The sequence below is a fragment of the Cupressus sempervirens genome, chromosome 5, assembly GCF_028749045.1.
Source record: "Cupressus sempervirens isolate cs-2001-9-10 chromosome 5, ASM2874904v1, whole genome shotgun sequence".
NCBI classification, from domain to species: Eukaryota; Viridiplantae; Streptophyta; class Pinopsida; order Cupressales; family Cupressaceae; genus Cupressus; species Cupressus sempervirens.
Genome location: NC_143122.1, coordinates 468,181,769 through 468,204,908, shown reverse-complemented (window position 1 = coordinate 468,204,908; position 23,140 = coordinate 468,181,769). Strand labels below are relative to the sequence as shown.

General features: G+C 35.5%; 1 protein-coding gene across 2 annotated transcripts in view; it reads right to left on the bottom strand.

Moving 5' to 3' along the window:
• Positions 1 to 23,140, bottom strand: part of CAS1 (cycloartenol synthase 1) — a 235,375-nt gene that overhangs the window by 55,457 nt on the left and 156,778 nt on the right. For both annotated transcript variants that reach the window (XM_089831311.1, XM_089831312.1), the window contains exon 17: positions 21,599 to 21,679. In XM_089831311.1, the coding sequence (XP_089687437.1) occupies positions 21,599 to 21,679 (81 nt within the window). The remainder of the gene's footprint in view (positions 1 to 21,598; positions 21,680 to 23,140) is intronic.

Here is a 23,140-nt window from a genome sequence, read left to right as displayed (position 1 = left end):
ATAGGTCAGAAAGAAATACAATTAAGAAATTGAACTCCTCTACAAAAGGAGTCATCACCACCTGGTCATGTGTCTTCCGTGATATAGTCAAGAGTAAATCGAAGTTAAAGTGCCTGATGCACCAGAATGGCATCACTCTACAGAGACGGGAGGTCTGAGCGTTTGCAATTTTTAATCTTCAACATGCCAAGGACCGGAGAATGCCTATTTTCCAGATTCACATCACGATGGAGATAATATTACTCTATTTCATATAGATGATGAAGTGTCGTACAAGTCAACATGAAATAAGAGGACATGAGTGTTATCCTGTGCAAAGCTACGGAGAAGCACGTGAAGATCATCCATTAAGAAAAACTTAAAAATAATATTTATTACTGGGGGAGAATATGACTACGTCTATTGCTAATTAAATTACAAAATCTTTAGTTTGTTTAGTAAAAGGGACATGAATTTTATTATTAAAAAGAAACATCATTGTAATATCTGAACATCCATATTCTCTTAGGAGAATTATTTTATATTTTATTATTGTATGGAGGAATAAGGGGTTCATTATGATTTTGTAATAAAAATTCTATTATTTTATTTTTATAATAAAATAAAATGCTCTTTGTTTATTATTAAGGGCGTGGAGATTTAAACTACAGGCGAATCGTCCTTTGTAATTATTTTTTGGAATTTCTGTATACGAATTAAATATCGGATAAGTGGACAAGATCATTTAGCATTTAAATTCGATCATCATAGATACTATGAAATATTTGATTGTTTCCATATCTGTGTCCAGTTTGTCTCCCAAAGGAGTTAAAATTCAATATGGACTAATTTTAAGATTGCATAATAATTGATCTGTCGCATCTTGATTATTTAATTGGTGGCAGTATAAGTGCTTAAGAACTTTATAAAGTTGTACATGATAATTCAATAAAGTTGACTCTATCGCCTGAATGAGCAAAAGCACTGGTCTTTTTATTATTGAAGTCAGAAAATCTAGATATTCTTTCTACAAGCATCAAATTCATTATTAACAAACTATATACAAAACATTCAATTATTAAGCATTCAGCATCCAATTTCATTGAGTTCGAGGACTTTGCCAGCCAGAGAACTCCAAAAGTTTAAATTCGCTATAGAAAAACCTTGAACCAGACAGTCGCCGTTCGGAGTGAAGGTTAACCCGCCTAGATGTAGCGGAGCCTGAAGTGCCAGGGAATTGAGAAGTATTCCCATTTGTTGACCAGAACTGATTGAGACGTCCTATCGAAGAAGTGGCAGGCTCTTGGATTTCCAATTTGGGGTTTTAGGAACCAATAGAAGTAACCTTTGATAAGCTCAAGAAGGTGATGAGCACATGCCCAAAATTGGCACTGCCCAATTTGTCTCAGTCGTTTGTACTAGAGTGTGATGCTTTAGGGAGCAAGATTGGCGCAATTCTGATGCAAGATAGGCACCCAATAGCTTATGAGAGCAGGAAGCTCAAAGACGGTGAGAGAATGTACTCCGCCTACGACAAAGTAATGTTGGCCATTATGCATGCTTTGGCTAAGTTTAGACAATATTTGGTAGGTGGCAAATTCACAGTTAAGAGCGATCACAACAGTTTGTGCTACTTCTTAGAACAAAAGGATCTAAATGAAAGACAAGAAAGTGGGTCAGCAAGATTCGGGCTTATGATTTTGACATTGAGTATGTCAAGGGTAAGAACAATGTTGTTGTTGATGCGCTTTCCAGGAGACTTTCAGTGATAGAATGTTGTGCTATTTTCGAGATATCGATATATTGGAAGTCCCAATTGCTGGTTGAGTATTCTAAGAAGACTCAAGCATGTTAGATTATGTATGGACAGCTTTAGGGCAGTAGGTAAAAGGTAATCGATGATGTGATTTTTTATAAGGATAGGATCTACCTTGTACCAAGATCTAAATTCAAGGGTAAGATTATGGAAAGTATTCATGATGCACCATTAGTAGGACACCCAAGTTTCTTCAAAACCTATAGACTAGTCAGGAAAAGGTTTTCATGAAAAGGCCTCAAGGACAATGTCCTCCAACATATCAAAGAATATAGGACTTATCAACAAAACAAGTCAGAGCACAAGTTTCCAACTGAATTATTACAATGTCTTCCTATTTCAGCACAGAAATGGAAGAGTATCTCCATGGACTTTATTACAAGGTTGCCAAGGGTGCAAGGTAGAGATTCCATTTTTGTGATGCTGGACAAATTGGCAAAATTCGCTCACTTCTTTTCCATAGCAGCAGATTAGTCAATCTCTCAGGTAGCTAAGTTATTTTTTCAAGAGGTTTTTCGTTTATATGGTCTTCCTCACACCATTGTGAGCAATAGGGATACCAAGTTCCTCACACCTTTTGGCAGGCACTATTTAGATTGACAGGTACGAAGTTGACACCCAACACGAGTTACCACCTCCAGATGGACAGGCAGATTGAGATAGTAAACAAATGGGTGGAGGGTTATTTCCGGAGCTATGTAGTAGGGCAGCAAAGAGCTTGGGTTAAGCGGTTATATCCAAGGGAGTATTGCTACAACTCCTACCACAAGTCCATCATGATGACTCCATTTCAAGCTCTCTATGGCAGCAAGCCTCTGTTGTTCGTAGATTTGTCTTTGTAGGACAGCAGGGCACCACTTGCTAGCGATTGGATACAAGATCAGCAGGACATTCTCAGATCTCTTCGGGAGAATATTCTACAGGCTCAGAATCAATAGAAAATGTACACTGATCGCTGGCGGACAAAGCAAAGTTTTGAGTTGGGTGACATGCTTTATATTTATCTCCAACCTTATAGATAGAGTTCCTTGAAGAAGAGTGGGTCTCAACAGCCTAAATTTTTTGGTGCCCATTGCATTACTTAGAGGGTTGGGGAGGTCGCTTATGAGCTAGACTTGCCAGATGACAGCAAAATTCATAACTTCTTCCACGTTTCTTGCGTCAAGAAAGTGATTGGTCAGCAAATAGTACCCCCTATTGGATTGCCTCCACTTGATGAGGAAGGGAAGCTAGTATTAGGTCCAGCAGAGGTAATAGAGGTCAGAGAAAGGAAGTTGCGTAATAGGTCCATCAAGGAATATCTAATTCGCTGGAAGAATTTGCCATATGAAGATGCCACTTGGGAAAGAAAGTCAATCCTGCAACATCTGACACTGAGATTGCTTGAGGGCAAGCTATCCAAGGAGGACTGTATTGTCCCCTTCTCCGCGCTAGACCTAATGGCGCCTAGTTGGTTTATCTTTCCAACTGGATAGGCTAAGAACATTTTTTTTTAAGATGCCACCCACTCACAGTGATGCAGGAGCATCCAGAGGTATAAGGGCAATCCTGTGTCATCCAAAAAAAATGTACTTAGAATTAGCTTCTATTTCATGTGTTTTCATTTCTGGATACCCATTTGGGTCAAATAAAGGTTCCAACTCTCACAATTCCGCTATTAGTGTTCTAGGTTAGAGTTTTTAATCACCTTGAGATACATGTAAATGTCGAAAAAATAGGAGTATGTAATTGAGCCATCATTTTGGTGAACTAGAAGGTGTAAATTGGTCAGAAGATTGTAATTGTAATTTAGAGCATTCCAGAAAAAGAATCAGGTCAAAAGGCCCCACGGTTTGAAAGTTATCGCAATTTTTTGATTTCTGGAGACATCCTAAGAATGCTTCAAAGTCAGGTTAAGGGCATTAGATGACCTTGAACAGGGCCGAAAAATGGGGGACGAGCGAAGCTAGTCCATAGGGCTATAGAGCGCTTCGAGAGCTTTCCGAAAATGTAAATGGTTCATCAATCGGAGCTATGGTTCAAAAGTTATGCCTCCCAGAAGTTTGGTTACCGTTTCTGGATTCTTCTATTTTTGTGCCGACTTCTAGAGCCTTCTATTTGGTCGGTGGATGCCAACTAGCACTTTCTAAAATGTATTCCTAATCCTTAACCCTTCGGGGTCTATTTAAGAACTTTTTTGGCATTGTAAAAGGCAGTTAGGAGTGGAGTTTGAGAGGAGGTACTGAGAGAAGAAATTATCTCCAGATTTATGCTATTGTAAGCCCTTAGGGCATGTTTTGAAGTCTATTTTCTCTGTACTGAATATATTAGCTTATTTACAAAGTTAATAAAATTTCCCTTTCCTGTTGTATCCATTCTGTGCTTGGGTTGTGTCCCCATCACACAGGGATGTAATTGGTTTCAGTGGGGAAGATATTTAAGTGGGAGCTCCTAAGATTAAGTCACTTTATTCTATTAAGTTGATTTATAAAGTACTTTATCATTTAAAAGGCACTTTATGACAAAAATGACTTAAGTGACTAAAAGGCGAAATAGACTTTTATCCCACATTGCTTAGTTGTTCGCACCTTCCCTCACTCCAAGGTTATAAAAAGAAGCATCTGCTTTGGGATTATCACCATGAAAAATATTAGCATATTGCTTCGAAAAAAGTGGTTGCTTGAATGTGATTGATTGTTTTAAGGAGGCAAACCCTTAATAGCAAAGTGGAAAAGTTGGGCATAGCCCCAGCTGTTTCTTATTGATTCATTTTGGAAATAATTGGTGAAGTGTCTATCACTCATATTTTGACAGTGATTAAAGGATCAGCGACTAAGACAGAAACGGCTTAGTGGAACTTAATAGCACCCGTGAAAGTTCATTGTGCATTCAGTGTGGCAGTCTTAGCAATTGGAAATATCAGTACTGGCACGTCTGATATACACCACAGAGTTATCTGGTGAAGACGGGAGTCGTGATAGCTAGGAAGGAGTTCAGGTTGGAGACCATGTGACTCCCAGACAGTTGCGGGTGTTGGCATTTGTAATACAGAGCTCCCACGTGCAGATCCAGACATGAAGAGTGAACGAAATCAAAATGTAACAGGTCTGTAGCAGGTGGCCCGAGCAAACTACAGGCAATGTATGGCATAGGAAGTATGGTGACTGGCTGTTGGAAGTGGGGCAGGCACAAGCAGTATACCTGGGTCTCCACTACAGCATCCATGAGTATTAAAATGGGTATGTACTACATGTATCTAAACTGCATTGCAGTTGCTGTATATTTAAGTTAATCATTACATGAATTTGGAGACCAGTCGATGGTGCTCTATACAATAGATCTTAGTTTTCTGTTACTGTTATGAATCATTATTACATTGTTATTCTTGTGCCACTATTAATGTACGTTCATTGAAGTCACTATTTCATTGTTAATATGGCAATTCCATGGCATTCATGTTGAAAATCCATAAAGTGATATTACAGTCGTACTTTGTTTAAGATCCCTTGATTGCACACCAACTGTTTGACACAATTCCGCTAGTCCAAGTTTACATTTACTGATCAAACCGAGTAGGGATTCTTACACTATATAACTTCATCTGATTTGTTGCTGATGTAACTACCTCTATGACCCAAATTTTCATTCAAGTCATCTTAAAATTCCTCCTCCATCACTATATAAGATAAATCTTTCCATTTAGCTTTCCCAGAAATTGGGTCAAAGCTATCTATATAATCAATGACCGTTGGACCCCATGCATTTGTGAGGATTGGCATGGCAGACAAGAGATAGCAATGATCCCTTGATGGCTGGAATCTATTCCAAGAGTCAGTCCAAAACTGAGCCAACTCCCCATTATGTATCTGCCATGAAGTTTATGTAGTAATCAAGCTCAAACATCATAAAGTTATGAACTGCAGATCCATCAGGAGGATTTAAAACTGTAAACATTCTAATCAGATCTGATGTGTCTAAATACTTAGCTTGCATAATCTGACACCATAATGCTAACGATTTTGTATACATGTGCAAAACCAACTTCCCACTAAAGGTCTTATTTCTTTTGTCAAGAAGCTGCATGCCCCCCCCCACCTGTTGTCTTACTCTCTGCCATACTTTGAAGTAAAACTAGAGGTAACTCCTTTGCATGTGAAAGATTACCTTCCCATAAAAAAGTTATGATAATCTTTTCAATTTTAACATTTACTGAATTAGGAGCTTTAACAACAGAAAAATAATAATTTGGGAATGCACTTAGCACTGATTTAATGAGCAGTGACCTCCCCGACAAGGATAACCATCTAGGTTTCTATGCTGTAATATGGGAATTTAGTCTATCAATTACCATAATCCAAAAGGATACCTTACCTGCCCCCATGAAAAAGGGGATGCCAAGGTACGTTTGTGGAAGTTCACCTTGTTGATACCCAATAGTATGGATTATCCTCCTCCTCATTTTTTGATTGATGTTGAAGGTGTATACAAATGACTCTTGCTCATTAACTTTTTTGTCCCAACACTAACCTATTAATTTCAAGTACATTCTTAAGCTCAACAGCCACTCTTATGTTTTCTTTTCCATACAGTAACATATCATCAGCAAACAAAAAATGAGTAATAGATATACTTGTATAGGAATGACAATACCTTGCCAGAGACCCATTTGGCACTTGTGTGTGATAGTTCTACTGAGAGCTTCAGCCATGATAATAAAGAGGAAGAGTGGGTCACCTAGCCGCACCCATTGTGTGGCCATAAAAAATCCCAAAGGTGAATCATTAATAATAATTGAAAAGAAAGCCCCAGATAGACAAGAACTGATCCACTTACACCATTTATCTGAAAAACTGAACATTTTTAACACTTTGATAGGAAACACCCAGTGGACCCTATTGTTTGCTTTCATTATGTCTAACTTCACTATAAATGATGGGACACTAGAATTTAGTATTGAGTGAACAACCTCATGGGAAACTAAGGCACATTCCACCATTTCTCTACCTGGGACAAAACCTCCTTGTCGAGGGGATATAATAAGCAGGATAAGATGTATCTCAAGTATATAGCTTTTGTGATAATCTTGTATCTGGTATTACAGAGTGAAATTGGCTTAAATTCTGGAAAAAAATTTAGTTCCTTAGTCTTTGGAATGATGCTATATTTGTGACATTAAAAGACTTCAAGATTGTCCCACTCCTTGATTCTATAACTGAAACTACTTCATCACCCAAAAAATTCCAACACTTCTGGAAAAGTAGTGTGTGAATCCATCAAGCCTTGGGGATTTGTCTGGGCCAAGAGAACAGACAACCTTATGGACCTCACCTATTATAAAAGGCCTCATGAGAAAATCATTATCCTGCTAGGTAATTAATGTTGGCAATCCTCCCGAAGTCTCATTTTCACTTGGGTGAGGCTGACCCTGGTTATTATTATGTATCGAAGCTAGCAATTCTTTAAAAATTCATTATCCTGCTAGGTAATCAATGTTGGCAATCCTCCCAAACTCTCATTTTCACTTGGGTGAGGCTGGCCCTGGTTATTATCATGTATTAGAGCTAGCATTTCTATAAAGAATCTAACACCTTCCTCTTGGATTTCTGCCACACTTGTAATTTGGTACCCAGTAGTCGCATGTTGAATAGTAGAAACAGTGTGCATTTCTCTTCTTACCTTGTCTAGGGCATGTTAAAATTTTGTATTCCGGTCACCATCTTTAAGCCAAAGCTCCCTAGATCTCTACCTCCAGTAAATCTCCTTTCACTTACACAATTCTGACCAGGTTTGTTTGAGCTACTTCTGTTTATTATATGAGACAACATCCAACCCATGTGATATGATATGTTCATGGACCTCAGTTGGTTCTTTTGAGATCCTCTCTTTCTCATGAAAGACATTGTGAAAGACACGTTGATTCCAGTACTTTATTTGTGTTTTAACATGCTGCGCTTTCTTTTGGAACTGAAACATCTTGGTACCCTTATGATATGGGGCAGATGTCCACCAGTGCCTGTAATATTGCACTGGATATTTTTCCCCAAATTTTCTCACAATATTTTTCAGAGAATGTAACAGAATTTATGCAATAATAACCAATAAAGTACTCATATAAAATACGTCAGAATTTGTTATGGCATTATAAACCAGCAATACAATAACATGCATAAAAAATCCAATCTTAGAAACAGCAACAACAGTCAGATTGGAGGAAAAGAAAACTTGTAACACTAAATGTGAACTCTGATGTGAATCTACCTCTAATGTTGAACGAGGTCGGCACCCAATCCGGCGAGTTGAGCCTGAAGATTTCCATCCTCAGGTTCTGAACATGAAGCTGATCACTTCACAGATTTCTCCAACAGAAACTCAAGACAAAAACAATTTCCAAGCATATCTGAAAGTGAACTAGCTTCCTTCTTTTAAAGCACAACAATGTGACCCTTCAACCTCCCCCTCCCATACTTTCGTTTTTTCCCCCCTTTATCACCATTTATCTAACTTTAATATATTAAATTGAGCCCTTCTTAAAATTTACACTAAGCTCTCAAAAACTAATTTTAATATTTCTTGAATTTCTTGGCTTAAGTTTTCCATGTCCTGAGAAGGGGACATTACACTCCTCCCTCATTGAGATTGCTTTCCCTCAAGCAATCGATACCAAGATCCTATACCAATCTGCAAGCCGCTCCATGACTCATACTGATCACTCTGAAGACAGGATATGCCATGCCATGGAACCAAAATAAGAATGCATCTCATAGAACCATAAGATCCCTGGATACCATGTCAACTTGAGAGACACTGTTGTGTTTGCCTATTGTGCTACTCTAAACCAGATTGGTCTCCGTCTCAAATAGGCAAGCCACCCAACACAAACCACAAAATGCAGGGCACTCATCCTGTCAACGCTTGGATCCCAAACCATCCTTCTGACACGATCTTGCAAATCGTAACGGTGGTCCATCCATTGACTTTCATTGGATGCCATCCTACTATACAAGTGTAGCACTCTGCCTGTGCCAACAAAACCTCCAATGTGCATTAAAACCAACTCATCACATCTCTAAATGTCACTGTCATAACCCAGATCAGGAACAAGAACATGAACCATGCCGTCATTGTGTCAATGAATTAGAAGGGTAAACATCTCATAAGGAATATACCGCAACATGTGTTGTTCCCACTCAACTGCCTACAACTCATGAACCCCTATAGCCCAAGCAAAACCTGAAAAAGTGTCGATAGACCAAGAAGGGCAGCCTTAGATAACTATAGCATGGATGATGAAAAATCACCAACCAATAGATTAATAGCTTCCATGCCATACCAACTTGGTGTCAAAAGTCTAGCTGGGTTCTAGAAGCCTTTGGTATGCATTAAAGGAAACTCTATTTTTAATTCACCACAAGTATTATCACTGAAATTTACATCTTAATCAATGAAATGATCACCGTCACATGTAGTCTCCAAAGTAGTATCACTTTGTTCATCTTTATCCACAAGATAATGTGAAGATGTAAATCAGCTGATATAAAAATCAGAATTCTCATAGTTGGCTTCTTGCTCGTCCTTTTGAGCATAATGTGTCTCGTATAGATTAGTTGAAGAGGAATAACTATTATCATCCTCATTCTCACCGAGGGTATGAATCCCTTCTACCATGTCTATGATTTCCTTGGCTTTAGCATTTAGACCATCTTCCATGGAATTAGTTGTCTTAGCAATCTGATTTTCAGCTTGATATAAGAAGGACTGCATCATACTCAATTGAAGGCAAAGCTCATCTGCCTTCCTCTCTTTATCTTCTGCATGTTTGATGGCTGTATCCCTATCTTTAAGCAGCTTCAAGTAATCTGATTCCATTCTTTCTAATGCCCCTTTTAGAGCATGAAGGTACGCACTACTAATCCCATTCAATATTCCCTTCTCCCTTTCAACACTTTTAACTTACCACAAAGTTTCTTCAATGATTTTATGGTTACTATCAATATGCACTTAGGCTGCAACAACCATATCATCTGATAATTTCAGTTTTTCCTCCAAGTTATATGCCCCAAAATCATCACCTTGACATAGAATTTCTGATTGGTCCTTCAAATAAGCCCCTATAGTAACTTCATCTTGCTCTAATTCTTGAACTCTAGATTTGGCATCCCCTAGGTTGGAAGAATTTTCATTTCAGTCGCATTATTTTCAGAATTGTTCTCCATCTCAAAATGTATTGTCTCATTACCTATGAGATTATCAAATGGTTCCTCCTCATGGAGAGGCTTATCAATAACCACTTTTGATTCACCAAATAAGATGTTAGTATAATCCTTACCATCATCCATAACTGGTTGCCTCTCATGGCTTTTATAATGTTGAAGCTGGACTATGGAGTTCTCAGCTCCCTCAATGCTAATCTGCACTTCTTGGGCTGACTCATCATCCCCGTTGACCTTACAAATGTGACCAAGTGACCAAGTGTGTGGCAAGTGAGGCAAAGTTTCTCTTTCCTTATTTGATTCTTGCTCATTTTGGGTAATCCTGCAACTTGTATGCCCATAGAAATTAGCCTACCCTCTGTCACGCAATCCTGAAACCTTTCTATTTTATGTTCAATCAAATCTTCGGTGAGCTCATAAGCCATAGGTAAGATCTTATGTTCACCTCTCCAAATGGCTAGCAAATCTGATTGTAATATCTTACACATGTCATCATCCTCATCTAGTATTAATGACATGATTGTTTTGAACCAAGATCTCATGGTGTCTAGATGATGTTTCCTAAATTCTCCTAAGAGACATTGAACAACTGACAGATCATCTATTCTCAACCAATGTCTAACATGATAATGCAAAATCTGGTTTTCACCATGAGTTCTTGAGTCTTTACCTTCTAAGTTCTAACCAAAGAAACGGCCTTTGCCATCATGTAGCCCACATAGGCTGTCCACAATCAGTTGTGATTCCCCTTTCATTGTGTTCTCATTGTAAGGTGTGACCAATGTTGTTATCCTAATAATCTCACTAAAACAAGAGGCAATTGTTTGTCTTACATCTTCTTGTGTATGCTTTGATTAGCTATGTTGCACTAGGCAACCACTGACGACAGCAAGGCCCGATTTTGGAGCCTCCAATCAGATTGGTCCACCTTACATAAACAGATGTCCAACTCTTCTAGATTTGGTATATGATCACCCATCGAGTTCTTGGTCCCTAACTACCATCCCATGATGTGCAATTTGTTCCCTATTATTTTTCCTTTATGCAAGTCCATTAACTCTTCACCCTCAAAGGTTTCATTGAATTCTCGGGCGAAGACATTGTTCTTCAATTTTTCCATTGTCAGCTCATGAGATTGTCGGCTTTATTTGCCCTATTCAAGGGACTTCACAACCAGACTACGTTGGTGTATCACAATGATCCAACCACCGCTTATGTCCATCTAGAGAAATGTCAACTATCGGGTTAGACCTTGCATACTTCAGACCATAGTTACACCAGCCTAGGGAACACAGGGATGCGGGGACAAGTTTCCGAGACGGGGGGACAAATTGGCCTTAATTTGGGGATCGTGGGGGGACAACGGCGGGGGACGAGACGGGTGGGGGGTTGTACTATACATGTGGTACTTAAAATGTTAGTAATGAAAATATGTATAACAATATAAGACATAAAGAAGTAAAATAGTAAATACTAATTTACTAAATTTAAATACTTGGGCCTTGAACATTGCATTGAACATTGAACATTGAACAATAAATATTAAAATTTTAAATACTCGAAGGAGCAAATGAAAGAGTTATAACTTCTATTATATAAATATTAAATAATAATAATAGTCATAGATATCTAAAGTATGAGTATCTTATCATTGAGATGACTACATTGAGCAACATGATAAGATATTCAATACCGCCAATAGAATATTAAAACATGTTTAATTTTTTTAAACAAACTTCAAGTTTTTTTCTTGGATAGGGCACACCCAATCGTCCCCTGCAGGGGTCAGGGACTTATTCTCATCCCTTGTCCCCCCATCCTAGACAAGACAGCAGCCAAAAGGTGGCACCGTTGGGGACGTGAGAATATCGTCCCCCCGTTTCAGGTGCATCCCTACCTGAGGTGCATCAGGGAAAAAGAGTGGCAACACATCCCCATGTCACTATGCTTCCGACAAAGAGAAGTCAACAACCATTTAAATAGCAAATGGAATTATCTTTTTCAAACTTCCTTGAATTTTGCAATCTTGTGTTGAACAGTAGCATTGAATGGCTTCCATTGAAGCATTCTTGAGAATATTCAGATTCAACAACCAAAGCAAACAAAAGATCAACATTCAGTTCTAACCAATGACTTTCATACATAGAAGATTGCTTCTTCATTGGATGTGATATGTATGTCAATAATGTGAAGAACGATACACAAGCTGCCTCCATTATGATCAAAACTTAATGTTAATTTCTCCTAACGCTGCAAACTTGACAACTCTTGAATCTTGGAAATTTAGGGCTTCTAGTAATATTTCTAACTATCCATAAAATACCTAAGCAACCTTGCCCCTTCAGATTCACTGTTGGATCTGCGTAATGACTATGTTCTCTAAGCATAAAAATCTCATTTCAATGATTCTCACAACAGAAAATGTAACGAATAAACTCTGCTGTAACCACTTGATTTCCCATAAAAGATTTTTGTTACAATTCTTTACCTGTTTTAATAGTCAAACAAACTCACGATGATTTCTTTAAGAACCCCTGCAATTCTAACTCCAGAAACTCAAGTCTAGATGTTTGACATTCGGTCAAACAGTTGTCCTGTAAAGTCTTTAGCATCCAATCTTTGTTTTAGTTTATATTGTTTTGAATTTGTATGCCACAAATGGTGTTTTTGAATACTTCTGATGATGCCAAATTGATGGCCAATGTAATAGAGATAATATCCTGTCTTGTTTTCAAACTTTTCATACATATGAGTGACTGAAATCAGCTTAACAATGAGTTGACATATTGTCAAACACCCATGCACTCTACAAAAAATAAACGTCCATCTAGAGCAAAGGGCATTTATACAAACATTTGGCATGCAATCAAATGATCACAAACTTGAATGACAAATTGCAATGAGCTTAAATTAAATTAATTAGCGCTTTATTACTCAAATTACAAATTCTAGAGAACCTGGTATGTGGCGAAAATTCTCCAATAATTCCCTTTCAAGGAAGACACAGAATTGCAGATGAATTTGCAGCCAAGAGCAAGTGCCACACTGCTTATCTTTTCCATACCCCAGCCTGTGCAAATGTAACAAAATTAAACCCTTCCCAAGAACCCGCCAGGTAGAGGCTCACATGGACTGCTAAGCGCTCAATATGCAGTGCTGCTGATAGAAGAAATACCGCCCAGGCAGAATTATAGGTGCTTGCACATCATAACATTTAGAAACCAAAACTCAACACAAACCCATACCAAAATAGGTATAATCTGATGCCATAAATCAGACATTCAATCTCCATCTCAGAATTTTCTCCCAGTACATACTTAAGCAGCAAATTCAGAAATCTTACTCCCAATTGCTTCAATAGAAAAACTCTTCTCAGCTACAACCAACACAGTACCAGAAGATGCTCAGAAATCAGACTAGAAATCTCGGTACAAAACCGTTATACCTCAGCAGTGGAATTAAAAATCAGAGATTCAGAAACCTTCACCAAGACAAATAAAATCAAATTGACAAGAATGATTTCTTTTTCTCCATGAAGTCTCTTTTATAATGCAAGTTGGCTTCTTCATCACACTTTTGATAATATAAAATGATAATCATTTCCTCCCAAAACTTTAATAAATCCTTGGCATAGGCTTCCATGAATTAATTAATTAAATAGCCCCTTCCAATGATGACTCAACCCTCAACTTTAATGAGATTATAAAGTTAAATTGTAACTTTATAAAAAGTCATATAATGATTTAATAATACTATGGCCCTAAGATAATAATAGCTCCCAAAATACTTATCCTTAAAATATGTCGTCTGATACAAGAGTCACACCTATTATTTCCCCACATGACCAAATGCACTTTCCTAAAATAGAAAGGGTTCATCTCAATCATCCCCAAACTTTCCATAAATAGCAACTGCATGAAACTAATAAGCCCAAACGAAGTCCAATCTGAGTCAAACAAAGAACCCGGAACATACTCAATTGTGAAGAAGACAAGACCCTCCCAAAGCCAAGCGTTTGCCTCAGAAGATCCACTATTCACAATAAATAGCCTACGAGGATCACAATAATAGGCTAATATCTCAGACTCTGATGCTTGCGAAAATGAGGACATTAAAATTTCCCTTCATTATTCCTTGTTTAAGTAACGCTTGTGCCCATTGTTTAGCAATTTACAGGATAACAACTCGATAAAAATTCTTCCATAACAACAAAGCTAAATATGTAACAGAACACCTTCTATTACATAGAAACGACTCGATTATAGACATACACCAATACTCTACATTGTGCAAACGATCAGTTTCAATGGCTCTCATTATTATTTCTCGTCTCATCTTTTGTCTTGCATTTTGTCACAACAAAATGGAGGTATCAGTACGGAACTTTTCCAATTAAGTTTTGCATTTCTCTAAGAAAGTTCATTATTTTATCAATAAGAATTAATCAAACAATAACTATCAATTCATATAGTGATGTGTTTTATTGAAGGCTTTCGTCAAGTCCTTTTCATTTTTTCATTTTGTTAGCCTATGCTTGATTTTTGAAGCCTTCAAAGTACTTTCTTACATTTTTTAGTTTGTACATAGTCGTTTTTAGCCTTTTTGTTTTGTCCAATCTCTTGCTTTTGGTTTTCCCTTTGATTTGGTATAATTTAGGACTTAATCGGACTTAGTAGTCAAAAGATATGAACATTTAAGTGCCCCAAAAAGTGGACTCCGTTGCGCATTTAAAATATAGATGTTACATTTTAGTGTTGACATTCACTTTTTGAAAGATATAACATAAAGTGACTTTATCTTATGCTTTTAAGTTACTTTATCACTTAAGTGACTATAATGCATTTTATGTAATATTTTCATGTGGAGTTACTTTTTAGTTTTTCACTTAACTTTATCACTATATACTTATAATTTAATGTTGAGTTTTACTTTATGTTTTAATATAAAACATTTAAGTTAAATATTACTTTTTAAATTATATTTGCACATGATATATAAACTATATAGTGTAAATATTATTTTAGCCCCTTTTAAGTGATATTAACTCAATTATCAATTAGACATGCGCTAAAGTGGTCACTTAAGTTGTGCAACTCAACTTCATATCTTTTTTACATGTTTACATGCAAATGCATTTGTAGGGTCTGATTTTGGCTTTTAACTGCATATTTTAAATATGTCATGGATTTCCAAGAGTCAAATTTACATGAAAACTCCCTTCTGCATGCAACAATATCACATGTAATAGCACTTGGAAGTGTGATTTGCTCTAGGAAGCCAAGTTGGGGACTTGGGCAAATAAAATAAAAAAATTTAAACGTGTAATGGACTTCCAAGAGTCTGATTTACATATAAAATGTATTTCCAGCCAAACATGTAACATGTAATGGGCCTTGGAGAGTGTGATTTTGAATTACATGCACATGTAATGACTCCCCAAGACCTCGTTTTTTAATTCCCAAGCCAAAACTGCCCAAGGCATAACATCTATTACATATTTTAAATATGTAATGAGTCTGAGAGTGTGCAATTTGCACCAAAGACATGCATTTCTCTCCAAACATTACATGCAATCACCATCTAAGAGTTCGATTTGACTCAAACATGCACTTTAAGGGCATTTGAAACAGAAATAACAATTGCAATAGCACATTAAAAATGTGATTTGGCAAAGATATATGCATGCAAATAACAATGGAGACCATGTTTTTGCTGTTTTTTTCTCCACAAATGGCTCATGCATTGGCATCTCAAGGGCACGTTTTTATCAAAAACGCCCAGAAAATTGCATTTCCAGCCCATGTGTTTGCATTTGGAGGAGGCATTTAGGAGTTTCAATGCATGTATATGCATGTGAGGATCATGTTTATCTCAATGGCACATTTTTATCAAAAACACCCAGAAAATTGCATTTCCAGCCCATGTGTTTGCATTTAGAGGAGGCATTTAGGAGTTTCAATGCATGTATATGTATTTGAGGATCACGTTTTTCACCAAAAATGCCCAGAAATTCGCACTTCCAGCCCATATGTTTGCAAATGGAGAAGATGTTTTGGAGTTTTGTTGCAAGATTTGGCATATGAGAATCATGCTTTTCTAGCAACGGCATAAAAAACGACACATACTTGTGCATATGGAGGGCACATTGTTTCCCAAAAATGTCCTTCTACATGCATAACATCAAAACGTTTTTGCATTACATGGGTTTTCTAACTTGCATTTTGCCTTATACATGCAAAAATGCCCAAGTATTTGACCTTGGAATTACCATTTGCAACTTTGAATTGGCCAAAAGCTATTGAGTTGTTGTATGCATTTGCACTTGGAGAACCCGATTTTGGAAAAGACTTGTTCACTTCAACTTCTCTTTCCTCCATTTTTGGCTCATTGAGCTCCAACTAACTAAATGATTTCAACTTTGCTTGTATTTATTGCTTGCTTTGCTATGATGTTGCATTATTTGGCTCATTTTTGTCCATTTGTTCAAAGGCATGCCATATCTTTTGCGTTTTTTCTTTAAATAAGTTGAAATCTTCTCATTACAAATGCTTGAAAATCCTCCAAACTCCAAAAACGAAATTGCATATAGAAGAACATCTTGAAGATTGTCATGTTTGAGTCAATAGCAAGAGGCATGTTTTTGTTTTATTCTTAATTTTGGTTGTTTGTTTGGTTGCTTGTTTGGTTTCTTTTTTGGAAGAAAGTTGAAGAATCAAGCATAGGCTAAAAGTAAAAACCAAAAGCATAGGCTTAAAGTTGCTAATGGAAAGTTGTTCTAAGTTTACATTCGAACTCCATTGAGAAGGTTTTCAAAGTGTCAAAGACTCTAGAGTGTACCAATCTACAAAGGAGAATTCACGACAACTCAAACGAGAAAAAGCTTGATCATGTCAAGTTTTCAAATGACAACTAGAAACTCATCAAAGAGAATGCAGTGGTGCAGGATACATGAATCCCTAATCCGACACGACTGCATCACCAAGTACAAGGCCTTTGTCAATTATCTACAAGATTGGTTCATTCAAAATCAATAGTTTCAACTTTTTCTTCAAGTGTATTTTCATGCTTTGCAGTTGCAAAAGATGAATTGCATGTAATTCAATTGTATGTCCTCATGACATTTAATCCAATAATTCTTCTCACCTAGTTTTACCAGGTCAAAGTGGTTGAGGTGCTCCCACTTTTTTCTCCTTTCTCTCACTTCTTTTCCTATATAAGGAGTACCCACCTCATTGTAAAAATCATCTTTTATTGTATGCAAGAAAGCTCTAAAGAATTGTGCAAGCATAACTTTGATTGTGTAGTACTATTTGGATGAAAAGTGAATACAAAGAAACAATTGGAGCAATTGAGTGCAATTGTGATAGTGCAAATTGAAAGATTTGATTATAGTTTGCATCTATTATCTTTGATTCGTGTTATTGTTGCATGTTTTAAATAATTGAGCATAGACGAGTTAAGAAGCAATTAGAGCCAAAGTTTTGACTGGAAGTGATTGTGGCTATATGTAGACTAAAAACTTTGACTGTAGCTTGTCTTACCGTTTCAATTCATCAAACATAGTTAGAATTCCCTACTTGAGGAAGTCTTTGTGCCCCAATGGTAGAGGTTATTCTTATAGAATAGATTAAAACACGACTTAGAGCAAAACCAACATGCTTTCAACCAGCCTTTGAGTTGGTGTGAGTTTATCGATATTACTGTCTCCATCTATTAGATAGAAGTGTAGTTAGAGATTTCATCTTGCCCATTACTTCCTCTACAGGTAAGTCGATTCTTTCTTGAAAGTTAAGAGCAACAAATATCATCACATTTGATCTACATTTTCATCACAATCTTTCGACAAGGTCATCTCTGCATTTATTTCATCAATTGGCCAATTTTTTTACTATTTTTCCCTATAGAAGTAAATAACCCATTGTTTACTCCTATCTCCATAATCATTTAATTCATCTCATCTTATTAATTCCTCATTTTACAAGCTTCTCCCAATAAATTAATATTTATTAATTAATTGTTTCATTTTCCCTTAAATTTGTGGATTTAATATATTCCTAAATTCTAATTACTAATTTTGAGGGAATGTATGAGTTTTTGAATTAATGAGAAAATGAGGAGAACATGCACACAAGAGGAACCATCAAAATCTAAGAGTATGCATAAAGAATCCTAATCCTAACACAAAAGAAATTGAGACAAAAAGTAAGCAAACAACCAAGCGTGATTATAGGAGATTGGAAGTACAATTAGGGGGAAATTTTAATTTGGATTTAAAAACTCCTATATTCCCAAAAAAAATGGAAATTAAGAAAATAGGAATTTAGAAAATCTCATATATGATGCAAATCAGCCAAGTAATCAATATAAATTTATTACTTGTGAAGACATAGCAAGAGAGAGAATAAATATAGTTGATTTATTTATTCAATAGGACTTAGGGTTAAACTATAGGTTATCTTGTGCCAAAAGGATAAATTACTTGATTGCTGACCTATATAATGATGTTGTTGTGAAATGGGACTAATTTTAATGGTTTTGATGAAGATTTGAATGGATTTTGATGATTTTGAAAAGGGTTTGACTAGGCACTAAGGGACTGGAAAATATTTTGAAAGAGATTATGTAATGTTCCCATTTTTAAGATTGATAATAATAAAGTCAACATAAGATCAAACAAATAAATAAATAAAATATGATTATAATTGCAATAATAATTATTTACATAGAAGTTCAATAAATAATAGGCAAGAGCCTAGAACACAACGGTAAACTGTGAGCCTCTTATCTGAGAGTTCTTGGGTTCGACTGTACTCGAGCTTAATAAATAATAATAATTAATTAATCTTGGATTCAGCCTCTTACCGATCAAAAAAAAAGTTAAATAATAATACTGTATAAAATATTATGATGGAAATCATCATTTTAATAATCAAAAAAAATTGTTAATAATATTATATATAATAATCTAATATAATATCCCTATTTCTAATGGGATTTAGTGAACATAGAATTAAAATATAAAATCAAATATAAAAATAATTATATTTATATGCTGAAAACATATATAATTATAATCGCATCTATAAAATTAAATTGTAACAAACTAATAATAATATGTATAGTTATATATGATTATAACTATATAGACAATTTTGACTAATAATATTAAATGAAATTAGAATAAGATAATATTAAAATATTAATCAACCATTAAATCTAAAATATATATACACAAATACAGACTAAAGTTGTGCCCTCAGGGAGAGGAGCTTCACAGATCTGAACACATATATTAAGGAGGAGTATTGGTATTATATGCATCGAACAGGAAAATAAAAACATATCTATTAAACATATTCTGGGACAGGAAAAGACTGCGAAAGGATAAATACACTCAGCGAGCAATATAGGAGAGGAGAATAATTTATTCGAAATATATAGTAGGAAAATAAAGGGCAGACAGGTTGTAGACAGCTAGCAGAAGATAATAGAGGTAATGGAATATATTGCAGAAGATAATATAATTATAGCAGAGGAATGTCTCAGAAGAACGAGCAGTGCTTAGTAGACGTTCCAATCAGCAGCAATTATAAGGCATCTTTAAACCATTTCATAAATTCAAACAAAAATAAAAATACAATCCGCAATATTTTATGTCAAGGACCGAGCTAGCGAATAATAAAGATAATCTCATACTGTTTATAAACAATCTCATTTCAATCTCACAATATCTTCTACTGTGGACAGATCATCGAAGACATTTGCTCTTATTTGTTTATGTTCCAATATTGGCTCGGTTTAGAGCAATCTACCTTTACGGCACATCTATGCACGCACAAAAAAAGGAAAAAGTAGAGCACAGAAAGTAACCAGCGAGCACCTCAACAACAAACCTCAGCAATAGTGAAGGTGAAGAAGATCTAATCGAACACAGATATATACAGGATATTAAACAGAGTTACATTGGTCTCTGTTCTTGCAGACATATTCAAACATACGAAGGCTGATGTTGCAGACAGTAAATTAAGGGAATTGTGACTCAGTAAACATAGCACCACGTGAGATATTGCCAACTCTAAAGAATCAGACGAAATCTTAAGACAAGTCAAAGTACAATTTGGAAAACAGATACTAAGTGAGGACTAATAATTTGCTAGTAAAAAGAATACAACGCCACTCATCTTTTTCAACATATCTCTCTCAGCGAACAAGATAAGAAACAAAGCAAATACAACAAGAAAACAGTCAGTGCACAATTGGGAATAGCTGCGTGGGTAGCCACTGTTTTGAATCAATAGACAAAGATAGAAAAGAAAACAAGCTACAGAATTATCAAAGCAACCAGTAGCCCAGCAAGGTAAAATAACGTGGAGTCACTACCTGCAGCAAAGAGATCGATGACCGCAGGAGTTAAATGTAATAGCTACGCACGTGCTCAAAAGACACGAAGAATATAATATCGATCAACTTCATCCAGACAGCTTATAAGAATTTAAATATATATATACGTAGGAAGAATTAGACATCAGTACTTATGTGAAGAGACCGCATTTTTTAGATTCAACGAGAATCCGATTAAGGAGGAAGTGACAACTACAATCTAAGGCAGAGTAATATAATCGTCCAAAGAACTAACAAATCTCAACTACCGTTCCAGCAAAAACTCTTATTCAGAGAGCATTTGAATATCAGACATTGATATTTATGCTTTTATATGGATAATATAATCTTATAGAGCGGATACTTTCCAGTGCTTAGTCCAAGAGAAAGAATTTGATAAGTAAGAGGACAATTGTCTACAACTTTCCAAGTTAATTACCAAGGGACATTATAGATTTCATAGGTTGATAATGATGATGAGATGATAAGGGTTGACTAGAAATGATTTTTAAATGCTTGAAATGGTTGAAAGTGGTTTTCAGGATTTGGATAACAATTTTGAACATGATCAAGTTGGCCAAAGTGATCAAGATTACAATGCAAGATAAGAGGATAGTTAGTAAGAAATCGAATGGAAAATGACATGAGATAGGAGACATGTTAACAAGGGGACACGCAAGCACGAACCATTTTAGGTGTCTACAGAAGATCATGATTTTGGATTATACATAACCTGCAGGCATCGATTGGATGTTGATTTACCCTACATGGGTAATTTACATTTGACTATATCGGGATTAGATCCTTACTAGGTCAGCCTAAACGTTTCAAACATATTCAGAGATATATTAAAATAGTGAATTCCTCCTACCTTTCAATAAATTCACCTTTTGAATCCATTTTATAAAGTGGGATATTTCTTTATCATCTCTTGATACCATCAGATGGCAGACAATACAATATATGCAGTCAAAAGTTTTGTCTGCCATTTATAATTACAAAAAAAGCAGTAAAATTACATGTTATTATTAAATAGCATCTCTCATTACCAGAATACACAATTCTAATCAGAATGAATGTTATTCAGATTATTGTTTCAACCTATGTGTGGAAATCATAAATGCGAAATTTCGAATGCAACATAAAGGATAACTTTGCATATGTTTTTTATACAAAATAAAGTATAATTCTCCAAATAAACTTAATTTCCTTTATAAGAATTTCATATAAATACCTGGCCAGCACGAATAAGAGCCAGCATGGCCCATCCTGTATTTACTATGTGTGTTCTTCCACCTTCTAAATTTGTGTATACCTGAGTCAACAATATAAATTTCATTACTTCGAACTGAAAATTTTTAGATGGGCATTCATATATCTTTCAGGATGAATAATCCAGTGATTAAAACAAATGTATCTAATAGAAGGTAAGCAATTAAAATGTTGAAAATGAAGAACATTGACATAAGTTTCAAGAAGTTGGCACTTAAAAAAGGTTTTACAAGCACATTGTTGTCTTTCAAGTTGTATGAGAAAGATAAGTAAGAAAACACTGATTAATAAATAAATAAATCACATAGAAGGTAACTAGCCAATGAAAAATGTTAATAATGAACCCATAAAGGTAAATATAACTTTAAAAGGCTACATAAGCTTAAATGCATAAAGTGGTATGATGAAAGTTACGAGAAAAAAACTAAAACAACAGGTCATAAAATCTCATCTTAAACTCGTAAAAGAAAGTTTCCGATATAAAAGAAAAAGTGTCTTGTTTGTCAACAAATATAATTAATAGAGGTATATGGGTTTTAGCAAAGTGAAAAAAAATTCAAAAATGAAAGCAGCCACTGTTAAAAAGTAGTGCCCTCTGAACAGAAGCAAACACAAAAGGATGATGTTTCTTACATATGTTGTCCATTAATCTTAGCTACCTCAAATTAATTCGTTCAATCCATTGCATGATTCACAAGGCTATCATCAATTTTCTTGGAGAAAAAAAGTTCCTGTGTTTCTATGGATTCATTTGATAATGTTTGGTAACTTTAAAAAATTACATGTATTTGCTTTTGAAAAATGAAGTGATCGGATGACATTTCACAGGGTTTATTAGAGTTTGTATTTTTCCTCCTTGCTAACTTCAAATGATAACATTATGAGAAAAAATGAGAATTAAGATTTTATCATCTTTATGATTTATCCACTACCTAGCATCTTGTTTGTCATACCTCTTAAGTTAAAAAGAGAATTCAAAATTGTGTCATACCTCAAGTCATCTATAAAGTATTCAATTTGCATATTTTTTAAACTTCACAAGTGAACGTGATTAGGACCTCTGCATAGCTGAACTAAACTTCAATTATATAATTTGGACCAACAATATAAAATAAAATGTTCATAATTTGCATGATATTATTACCCAAAAAGAAAATATTGTTTCAAGATCAGCCACAAAAGACCCTTCCAAGAAGAGAACATTGAGCTGACTAAATAACCCTGAATAGTACACACAAGAGGCCAATAAGTCACCAACTGTGCAACTAGAGGGTTGTACTGATCCTTAGGGATGACCATATATCTAAGAAGCTCGATTACTGTAGTATATTAATCTCATTTAAAACCTTCCACTATATTGTTTGATCGATATTTAACATATAATTGTCTCCTTATCAAATCTAGTCAACCGATTAGTAGATCACAGTTATGAATTGGCCAAATCTACCTGTCAGTTACTTATGATGGCGAATGCCACTATTAGATATATATAATATATTTTATT